The sequence below is a fragment of the Phoxinus phoxinus genome (assembly GCF_949152265.1).
Source record: "Phoxinus phoxinus genome assembly, chromosome: 14".
Lineage (NCBI taxonomy): Eukaryota > Metazoa > Chordata > Actinopteri > Cypriniformes > Leuciscidae > Phoxinus > Phoxinus phoxinus.
Genome location: NC_136889.1, coordinates 33,448,642 through 33,460,702, shown reverse-complemented (window position 1 = coordinate 33,460,702; position 12,061 = coordinate 33,448,642). Strand labels below are relative to the sequence as shown.

The window sequence follows — 12,061 nt, the reverse complement described above, 5'->3', positions numbered from 1 at the left end:
TGTAATAATTTCACATTTAATCTCCAAATTAATGTAGAAACAACAAAGACAGTATATTTTAAATATTTGTCTAAAAGGTAGGAAATATACAGAAATTGAATAAAGTTAAATTATACATAGATTAATCCTTATTAAAGTTACAAAAGTTCTTTAGTCAAGAGCAGTGAGTGTTTTTCTCTGTTCCCTTTGTTCTGTGATTAACTTCTGTGATAGACAGCTTTATTTGGCTACTGTCCTTTTAAGAGCTGCCGCCGGATTTCACACGCGCATCATTCTCTCACAACTCTCTGTGTTCATTTAAGACTTTATTTAACTAATTTAAGAGTGCTCAGTCTGCTCTTATGAGGATACTCGACAAAACGTTCGGCCAACTTCAAGCCGAAAGAGAACTCGATTCTGGTCTGGCGCTCAATTTGTCTTGAATGGTTTAAAAGCATTTGCAAGAATAAAAGCGCATCATATAATGTAACGCCAGCCGAAAGGATGACAGAAAAAACGGATGCTGCGTTAATTACGTGAAATATTTACCACGGAGTCTTCTCTTCCCATTTCTAGCAGTGACACTTTATTCAACTTCCCGCGTCGATCTGCGCACGTCAACAGCGCTACTGAGTTGTAGGTAGGCAGATTGAGCTCACAAATTAGTTGAAATGTGATGTGTTGATTGCGCGAGTAGGATGGGTTTCATACAAGATCTGGCAACTGGGCAACCATGGAATAATATTGATGTGATTATTCATATAACGACGTTTTGGAATACAGATTACGGGAGTTTCACGGGAGAAATGACAAAACGGGAGGGGGGCGGGAGACGGGTGTGAAATACGGGAGACTCCCGGGGAAAACGGGAATGTTGACAGGTATGGATTAAGAGATACCTGTCATTTGTCATTTCTGGAGAGAAATAGCGCAGACGATGAAACGTCAGAGTTGAAGTATACTTTGGGCTTAAAGGGGATGTCATGCATTCTGACTTATTTACACTCTTAACGAGTTGGATTCTCATGCTATACACTTCAGTGATGCGCGGGTTGATCCAAAATGAGCGGGTGCCTGCGGTCGACCGCGCGGTTACGAGTCATCCAAATTTTTTTTTAATGATATTCGGGTCGCGGTTGGTCGGGTTGTTTGAAATAAAGATGCCAATTAAACCTTTGTACTTTATATAGAGTAGTACTAGACACAATTTTCTATGAAATACATGCCTACGCTTTATTGTCTGAATAACTGGCGCGAAGATGACGCACGAGCAGTCTGCAGAGATGAACGTGGGAAATCCTTATTTACCTTTTGAACATTGAGCGCGTTATTAACTTTTGAATAAAAGCTGACGCGGGACAAAATGCCCGATTTCCAACACGTTGAACTGAGCAATGTCATTGTGCCATTTTAATAGGCTACTTTTATACGCATATAGCTCAGTAATGTCAGTTTTATGTATTTGCTGAGAGGGGGCGGGGGGGATTTTTGTTGGAAAAGTCGGGGGAGAGACGCACACTTCGATTAGACTGTATAAATACATGCAGCATCTTAATTATTAAGAAAATGAAACGAAATAAATGAATATTAACATAACACATAACACTGGCGATATCATACAGCATTCAGTAAATGCTGCGCCCGCACCGCTAGTTCCTGCGTGTATGGCCCAATGACGCTACGATGAGCATTTACTAGTTACTTTTAAAAAATGTGGGTCAGGTACAATATTTTCTTTCTTTTTTTTTCGGTCCGAGTTGCGGGCGGGTTAGTTGAAAACGCCGGTCGGGTGCGGGTTGTTTATACATTAACCCGCGCATCACTGACACACTTCCAAAGTAAAAAGAGTTGGGCGTATGACAGAGTATTTCTGTGCCAAATATACTCAGGATTAATATAAGTTATTTTTCTGAGTATGGCCCTGTTTGACGTTATAAAGGGCAGGACTCCTTACATGAACACATCAACCCATAGTTCGAATTATAGGGGGTATTGGGGGGGGGGGTCCGACCCCCCTAGATGAGACTTAGACCCTCCCAAAAGGGATTTTTTTAATAAGTAGTAATTGTGTAGGCTACACAAATTCGAGTTTGCTTCAGTCTTGTTATAATCAGATTCAGCGAGTTCTTCATCTTCAATCCGCAGCGGCACCGAGCAGAGCGCACATCAGAAATAGAGGACAGTGTGTGTGTGTGTGTGTGTGTGTGTGTGTGTGTGTGTGTGTGTGTGTGTGTGTGTGTGTGTGTGTTCATCTGAGCCTCGTTGGTCTGTCACTGCTCGTCAATGTCAGAATATTTGAGATGACCAATCAAATCAAAGTAGGTAGGCTTTATGTTCACAGAATTTTAGCAGAGCGACTCGGCGCTTCAGTTTACGGTACATATAACGTAGCCTATAATTAGTAGATAATTCGTTAAACTGTCATTGTGAGGGGACAAGACACATTAACTACGCCGTTTTCATCATGTGTGTAAGTCTAAATATAAAATGGCGAGTGAATAGCTGTGCCCCCCGAAGCTCACGGTATAATTCGAACACTGAGAGCAAGAGCAACACCCGTCAACGAGCTTCGCTTGGCATACGGAAGCCGTCGGCTTAGTTCAGGTTCCATTTAAAATATAACCATTTTTATAAATATAAAAAAAAAATGTGATTGTCACATTTCACATATTTTTTTATATAATTGTGAATATCAAAATGGTACTATTTTATGCAATATAAAAATACGTAATACCAAATGATTTACTTTTAGCTTCTGACCAAGGCTGTATCTCAATACTAGTTTTACTCGATCTTAGTGCTGCGTTTGACACTATAGATCATAAAATAGTCTTAGATCAACTTCAAAATTACACTGGTGTTCAGGGACAGGCATTAAGCTGGTTTAGATCGTACCTATCAGACCGTTACCATTTTGTCCATTTAAATGGGGAAAAATCAAAGATAACGTCAGTAAATTATGGAGTGCCGCAGGGATCTGTATTAGGCCCCCTGCTATTCTCAATTTATATGCTGCCACTTGGTAATATTATAAGAAAACATGGAATAAGTTTCCACTGTTATGCCGATGACACTCAAATATATACTTCATCTAGACCAGATGATAACACTAAATTATCTAAAATGACAGAGTGTGTTAAAGATATAAAATATTGGATGACGTGTAATTTTTTTTTATTAAATTCAGATAAAACGGAGGTATTACTGATTGGTCCAAAAAACTGCCCACAAAACCTCTTACAATACAACCTTAATCTAGATGGACGTCCTGTTACTTTATCCTCTACAGTAAAAGATCTGGGTGTTATACTAGACCGCAACTTGTCTTTTGAAAATCATATTTCAAATGTCACAAGAACAGCCTTTTTCCACCTTAGAAACATTGCTAAGCTACGTAATATGCTATCAGTTTCTGATGCAGAAAAGTTAGTTCATGCATTCATGACCTCGAGACTAGATTACTGTAATGCTCTATTAGCTGGTTGTCCTGCATCCTCTGTAAACAAGCTACAGTTAGTCCAAAATGCAGCCGCTAGAGTTCTTACTAGGTCAAGAAAATATGATCATATAACGCCAATTTTATCATCTCTACACTGGTTACCTATTAAGTTCCGTATCAATTACAAAGTATTGTTACTGACCTATAAAGCCCTAAATGGTTTAGCTCCTGTGTATTTAAGAGATCTTCTATCGCCATATAATCCATCGCGCTCTTTAAGATCGCTAAATTCGAGGCTTCTGGTCGTACCTAGGATAACTAAGTCCACTAAAGGAGGGAGGGCGTTTTCACATCTAGCTCCTAAACTCTGGAATAGCCTTCCTGATATTGTCCGAGGCTCAGACTCGCTCTCCCAGTTTAAAACTAGATTAAAGACGCATCTCTTTAGCCAAGCATTCACATGATGCATCTCATACCTTTTATACTACAGTTAAATCAGATCTAATGCATTCATATTATGAACAGCAGCTATGCTAATTATTTCCCATCTGCCTTTTTTGTTGTTATCTCGGGACGCCTGTCCCTATAACTCAAATAGAGTTCGTCAGCTCCAGTTATGTATCCAGCCTCTCATGGAGACTTCAGATGCCCCAACGCCTGTGATGAGACGACTCGACGCCTGTGAAGAGACGACCCAACGCCGGCGATATGTTATGCCCTAAATTTATGATTAACTAACTGTATTTTGTGTGTATATTTTTGAAATGCATTTTCTGTAAAGCTGCTTTGAAACCATATGTATTGTGAAAAGCGCTATACAAATAAACTTGAATTGAATTGAATTGAATTAATACCAACAAATACATGCATCGTAAGATTCACCCCAAAACACACGTAACCTAAAGCATTTCCTTTCTTCGTAAGAGACGCACCGTGGCTCTTAACAAACAGCAGTTACTCGTGCGCAGACATAAAGGTCATTGTCATTTATCATTGTTAACATGGCCAATGCAAGGATCTCAAAGGCAATTTTATTATTATGCTTCTAGATTCAACGAGTCGGAGACGCCTGAGCGAGACAGAGTGGGTTTGATTGACAGCTGAGTGGGCGTAAACCTTTCTTCAGGCCAGCGGCTGCTAGCTCCTGGTTTGCTGTTCACAAAGACTATCACAATGATGCAGTCATGTTACATAACACACACACACACACACACACACACACGCACTCTCACCTTTCCCCTTGCTGCTCACGCTATGACTGTGGGTGTATTCATATTTGGTTGTGAGCAGAGTAATCGGTGTCCCAATTATCGCCGAATTCAATCTGCGAGAAGGAGAAAGAAAATTAAGCTTAGAGTCGTGAGAAGAGAAAGCATTGTCAGATATTACAAATATGCAAAGCTCATCAAACATGAAGTGTTAATGAATGATGCTGGAATACATTTATGCTGAAATATCTGTAAAGGCTTTAACTACAGATGAAGAAAGTGCCCAACAAAACTCTTTATTGGGTAAAAAGAGGATGATGATGTTATACTGCCACTGTGTGGAGGCTGCCCTGATCCACAGAAACATCACATTATTTTGAGCTTGAAATGATTAATTCTGCATTCTTTTGTACAACAAATGCAACGATGATGACTTTTTTGGCCAGTACAGTAATGAAAAAAACTGGTGCTTACACAGTAAAAACAACCCAAGCAACAAACGCGATTCGGTTGTTTTAACCCAGCGGTTGGGTTAAATGTTTGCCGTTTTTTTTTTAACCCGACTATTAAAAATTACTAGCTTAAAATTAACCAAAAAATAGGTTAGAAATAAAAAATCAGACACATAATAACTAGAGGCAACAATAATAATCAAAAGGTGAACATTTATTAATAAGCAAATAAATAAATTGTATTAATTATTCATTAAATAATACATTTGCATTTATTAAACCTATAAATAAATGCTCATTTTCAACATACTTTAAGTTAATTTTAACCAAACAATACAGTATTTTTTTAACAATAGTTGAGTTAAATAAAAGTACCCCGCACACTCTAATAAATGCTGGGTTGTTTTAACCCAATTTTGGGTCAAATATGGACAAACTCTCCCATTGGGTTACATTTTTTAATTGCATTTTTGATCCAACATTTGGGTTTGTCCATATTTGACCCAAAATTGGGTTAAAACCTGTTAGCCTTTGCCAGAGCGCTGGCGCTCTGAACCATTTTTTCCCCCACTAGCTTGCAGGAACCCCATTTTTCATTATATCTTCCTCAAATTCAAAATATAAACTGATGAGACTTGTGGCTTGCAATCCTTTACCTATTTGGAGTCCTCCAGGTCTATTTTTAAATATTTGTACCTGAAATAATAAAACATTATTTGTAGTTCAAATGAGGCACTTCAATTTTTATAACTTTTTATCTGTTTGAGCATTATAAACTCTGATTGATTGTTTGTATAGTCCCAAGTGTCTTCTTTCCAAAGATACCTCAATTGTGCCTGTGGTACACTGTTCTCAGGAGATGTATTTATTTTAATCCAGGTATGTCATTTTCAGCTGTGAGCCCCCTAGTGGGGGGTGAAGGCTAACAGGTTAAAACAACCCAGCATTTTTTAGAGTGCAGGTTGGACAACCATTTAACCCAACCGCTGAGTTAAACCATTTTCAACCCAACTTGGGTAGTTTTTAACCCAGCCTTTTTTAGAGTGGTCATAATAATATAACGTGACAGCACCTCACATGACAGATGTTACATGTGTGAGTTCAGCACGTGGAGTGTGAGTGTGTGTGTGTGTGTCTCACCGGATGTCCTCGCTCTCGATGATCCTCTTGTAGCGCTCCAGCTCGTTCTCCAGAGAGCTCTGGTACATGGCCAGCTGCCAGCACTTACTGGTGTACTTCTCCAGACACCGCTCGGCCTCGTCGATCTCCTTCCTCAGAGCCTCGATCTGGTCGTTGTACTGCTGGATCTTGTCGTCGTAGCTCTCCTGTGTCGTCTTGATGCTTTGTTCCAACACAGAGGTCTAGACGAGCAGGTTATAGTAGAAAAACATTCACTTTAAAACATTTTCGTTAACAGAAAAATAACATTATAGTCCAATAATGCTTTGCTTCTGCTCTGAAGTCTTGTTTAGTGAGAGTAAGAAGAAGAAAGATCAAGTTTACCTCTATTCTATAGGGATGCAGAATTGATAATGACTAATTAGCATACTGTACCTGACAGGTGAAACTGGAAAAAATAGAATATGGTGCAAAAGTTCATTTATTTCAGTAATTCATCTTAAAAGGTGAAACTAATATATTATATAGACTCACTACATGCAAAGTGAGATATTTCAAGCCTTTATTTGATATAATTGTGATGCTTCATTAACAGAAGAATTTAAGAGCAAGTTTGTTAAAAGCTTTATAGTGTTGCACCCTTACAGCAAGTGCTATATGTTAACAAATTAGCAAATTAGCATTAATTGAACTTGCCTGTAATAGCTATCTACGTTTATACTAATAATTAAGTGGCTTTAAGTACTATGTACTAACATTGAAATTAATCATTTGATACAATGGACTTATTGAGTACATACATGTTTTTACATTGTACTTATATTTTTAAAATACCTGCATGTAATTACAGCAGTAATTAATATATGTAATTACATTTGTAGTTACACTGTTGACCCTTCCCTTACACCTTAACCCACTCTTAAACTTAACCTTACCAGCACACCTGTCCCTAACCTGACCCGTATCACACCGCAATAGCAGCAAAAGTGTTTTACAATACAACATGAACACAATAAGTACATTGTATTTATTTTTCGATGTAAGTACATAGTACTTAAAGCCACTTAATATAAAGTGGGACCAACAAAACTGATGACATTGAGGTTACATACAAATTTTGAGTTAAGTGCATGAATAAGTGTACTCAAACATTTCAAGTTAAAGCAACACCATGTAGTTTTTCAACCTTCATAATATATTTCCAAGACTCTTGTGATGGTACATCGACTTACAAAAGGTTGAATGACACGTCTGCCATAGCCTGACGGGGTCTGTGTCGCTTTTACTGGCACTACGGAGCTTCGGGGTTCGGGTAGTAGCCCGAGCACAAGAACAACTACAGTATTCGACTGCTTTACGGCATACCTCACGTCCCCCACTTCCTCAAATTCGGACGTGAGAGCCGAACTAGCGTTAGTTTGCCGGCTGGTATAGCGTCTGTATGTTGTTGTCACGGCCGAAGCAGCAACTAAACCGAAGGAGGCAGAGGTTTTGTCGGAGGAGACTAGGAAGAGGAAAAGGGAGACTGATAAAATCAAAGGCCGGACGAGGATCAATATTGGTCCAGCGTTTGTTCGCTGGCGTGAGCTAGAGGAGGAGGAGGGACCGATGCGGACTCGGCCGTCGTGCTGTCGGACTATAGTAATAGCTACACGATTAGACGGACAAAATCATCTTTTAGGATAACTCTCCTAATGACTACAGGCTGATAGTCATGTTTGCTTGTTTATTTATTTTTCTGGTGAAAGTGTCGTGCCTCAGGCTATAATGAAAATCGATTTTTCAAATTGGCAGATTCATCTATGGTTGCTTGATATTATAATATTGACAATATATGGCTATTACCTACCACACACACATTTAATTGAATTAGCATATCCATTATGTAAAACAGTAGGCAATAGGCTACTATAATGACGCTGGCTTGTAAACGTGAGCTACGTGATCTTTTGGCATTTGAAAAAAATAAAACCTATGAAATTATGTTCATATGACATGCTGACATATATGCCACTGTCCCTGTGATGAAGACACTTCACAGGCAACGCAACCGTCTGAACCCACGACGTGAGGACTCCTCCTGCAGAGTTCAGGGTCTCGACTAATGCACGTATATCCCCTGGTGTAACCATGACAGATTTTACGACAGTAGTAGAAGACAATACTGTTTCCTAACTGTAGGGGGACCCGAGAGTAAAAGCTACTTGGTGTTGCTTTAACAAGTAAAATGTATGAGTGCAAAATAAAAATCTGACAGTCCTGCTTACTTAAACTTTGAATTTCATAGCTTAAAACTTTTAAGGCAACTGATTTTTTTTTTAAGTTTTGCCAACTGAGTGTGGTTTACAGGTCGTGTCTGTGACGGCTCGCTGTACCTCGCTGTGCAGCCGCTGCTTCTGGGCCTTCAGCTGACAGATGGCGCTCTTGTACTCCTCCATCTGAGTCCTGAGACCCGGCACTCGTCTCTGAGCCATCACACGCTCCTGATCCTGCAGGAAAACAGAGCTCACACACTGCTCACTGTACTTATCATCCAGTAATCTGATCACACAGAGCGCGCGCGGTTCCTCTCGTTCACATACCACACACTTCTCTAAAGAGCTGCTACGAGAGGCTTTATGAGGAGAAGAACGCTAATTACACACGCGGATTCAATTATTTATTAAAAAGAAAAAGGTAAATCAATAAGGTTTAAAACTGACAAGTACTACGACATTTTAAACAGTTGAAATTTTAAAGGAATGATATTTTTTTTCCTGAACATATTTAATTAATTGCCTTACCACGAGCTAAAACTAATCGCTCTTAAAACGGTATAAACTGGCTAGGGTTTGTTCACACAACACTGTTGTCAACTAAAAACCAACGCTTTTTATGCTTTTTAAGGTTTGCATTTACACAAGAATGGCATTATGGTGACCTGAAAATGCAAACTTTTGAAAACGGGTTTCAAAGCGTATCACGTGACTGTTTCTTCACACAGTGCCATCGCCATCTACTGGCCTGACCGCAGAACACAGCGCTTTCACAACGCTCTCGTCTGCAAACGAACAATGTGAAGGAGCATAGATGTAGATAGTTGTCGTGTAAACGTCCACTTTTTATAACTCCTATTTATATATTTTTTAAATCATAAGCAATAAACCTGCAGAATCCAGATTTACTTGTCCTTATAAAGCTATTAGTTTCCGTGGCTGTGTCTGTCATTTAAAAAGCAAGGAAATATCACTGACATTTGCACACAAGCACAAGATATTAGCTCAGTGCTTAAATGCTTATGTTTGCTATGGCAAGCACTGACATTATTATTGCCATTACGGAGTGCCAGTGATTTGAACAAACACCTAAAGCTACAGTAAGTGATAGGCTGAACTTTATCTCATAACCTACAGTGCCTGCAACAGACATGATAACTCAAAGTGTTTGGCCTTTATTTGGTGCTGTTTCTTCTATAAGCAATCAAAGTTTGACCTGTCAGACTATAAACAAGCAGCACGCATGCACACACACATACACGCACGCCACGCACGCGCGCACACACACACACACACACACACACACACACACACACACACACACACACACACACACACACACACACACACACACACACACACACACGCACGCATGCCACGCGCACACACACACACACACACACACACACACACACACACACACACGCACGCACGCATGCCACGCACACACACACACACACACACACACACACACACACACACACACACACACACACACACACACACAACACACACACACACTGAGCTTTGCAAAGACATGCACGACTCACATTTGGCTCAGGAAGTCATTGACTTGATTTGAATCTAGATTAGTTGTTTTTTTCTGTTCTTCTGTTACACTTTATTTTAACGCTCCACTTTAGACATTCTGCTGACCAGAAGAAACTTTACGAGTACATGTCAACTTATTCAACTAACCCTTATTCAACTTATCCAACTAACCCTTATTCAACTTATTCAACTAACCTTTATTCAACTTATTTTACTAACCCTTATTCAACTAACCCTTATTCAACTTATTCAACTAACCTTTATTCAACTTATTCAACTAACACTTATTCAACTTATTCAACTAACCCTTATTCAACTTATCCAACTAACCCTTATTCAACTTATTCTACTAACCCTAATTCAACTTATCCAACTAACCCTTATTCAACTTATCCAACTAACCCTTATTCAACTTATTCAACTAACCCTTATCCAACTTATTCTACTAACCATTATTCAACTTATCCAACTAACCTTTATTCAACTTATTCTACTAACACTTATTCAACTTATTCAACTAACCCTTATTAAACTTATTCAACTAACCTTTATTCAACTTATTTTACTAACCCTTATTCAACTAACCCTTATTCAACTTATTCAACTAACCTTTATTCAACTTATCCAACTAACCCTTATTCAACTTATTCTACTAACCCTTATTCAACTTATCCAACTAACCCTTATTCAACTTATCCAACTAACCCTTATTCAACTTATTCTACTAACCCTTATTCAACTTATCCAACTAACCCTTATTCAACTTATTCAACTAACCTTTATTCAACTTATTCTACTAACACTTATTCAACTTATTCAACTAACCCTTATTCAACTTATTCAACTAACCTTTATTCAACTTATTTTACAACCCTTATTCAACTAACCCTTATTCAACTTATTCAACTAACCTTTATTCAACTTATTCAACTAACACTTATTCAACTTATTCAACTAACCCTTATTCAACTTATCCAACTAACCCTTATTCAACTAACCTTTATTCAACTTATTCTACTAACACTTATTCAACTTATTCAACTCACCATTATTCAACTTATTCAACTAACCTTTATTCAACTTATTTTACTAACCCTTATTCAACTAACCCTTATTCATCTTATCCAACTAACCTTTTTTCAACTTATTCAACTAACACTTATTCAACTTATTCAACTTACCCTTATTCAACTTATTCAACTAACACTTATTCAACTTATTCTACTAACCCTTATTCAACTTATCCAACTAACCCTTATTCAACTTATCCAACTAACCTTTATTCAACTTATCCAACTAACCCTTATTCAACTTATTCAACTAACCTTTATTCAACTTATTCTACTAACACTTATTCAACTTATTCAACTAACCCTTATTCAACTTATTCAACTAACCTTTATTCAACTTATTCAACTAACCCTTATTCAACTTATTCAACTAACCTTTATTCAACTTATTCAACTAACACTTATTCAACTTATTCAACTAACCCTTATTCAACTTATCCAACTAACCCTTATTCAACTTATTCTACTAACCCTTATTCAATTTATCCAACTAACCCTTATTCAACTTATCCAACTAACCCTTATTCAACTTATTCAACTAACCCTTATTCAACTTATTCTACTAACCCTTATTCAACTTATCCAACTAACCCTTATTCAACTTATCCAACTAACCCTTATTCAACTAACCTTTATTCAACTTATTCTACTAACACTTATTCAACTTATTCAACTCACCATTATTCAACTTATTCAACTAACCTTTATTCAACTTATTTTACTAACCCTTATTCAACTAACCCTTATTCATCTTATCCAACTAACCTTTTTTCAACTTATTCAACTAACACTTATTCAACTTATTCAACTTACCCTTATTCAACTTATTCAACTAACACTTATTCAACTTATTCTACTAACCCTTATTCAACTTATCCAACTAACCCTTATTCAACTTATCCAACTAACCTTTATTCAACTTATTCTACTAACACTTATTCAACTTATTCAACTAACCCTTATTCAACTTATCCAACTAACCCTTATT

At 37.8% G+C, this 12,061-nt stretch overlaps 1 protein-coding gene across 1 annotated transcript in view; it reads right to left on the bottom strand.

Moving 5' to 3' along the window:
• bfsp1 (beaded filament structural protein 1) overlaps positions 1-12,061 on the bottom strand; it is a 40,479-nt gene that overhangs the window by 1,821 nt on the left and 26,597 nt on the right. Inside the window, exons 5-7 of the mRNA XM_079634449.1 lie at positions 8,573-8,686; positions 6,219-6,439; positions 4,651-4,742 (exon numbers count right to left, since the gene is read on the bottom strand). Of these exons, the coding sequence (XP_079490575.1) occupies positions 4,651-4,742; positions 6,219-6,439; positions 8,573-8,686 (427 nt within the window). The remainder of the gene's footprint in view (positions 1-4,650; positions 4,743-6,218; positions 6,440-8,572; positions 8,687-12,061) is intronic.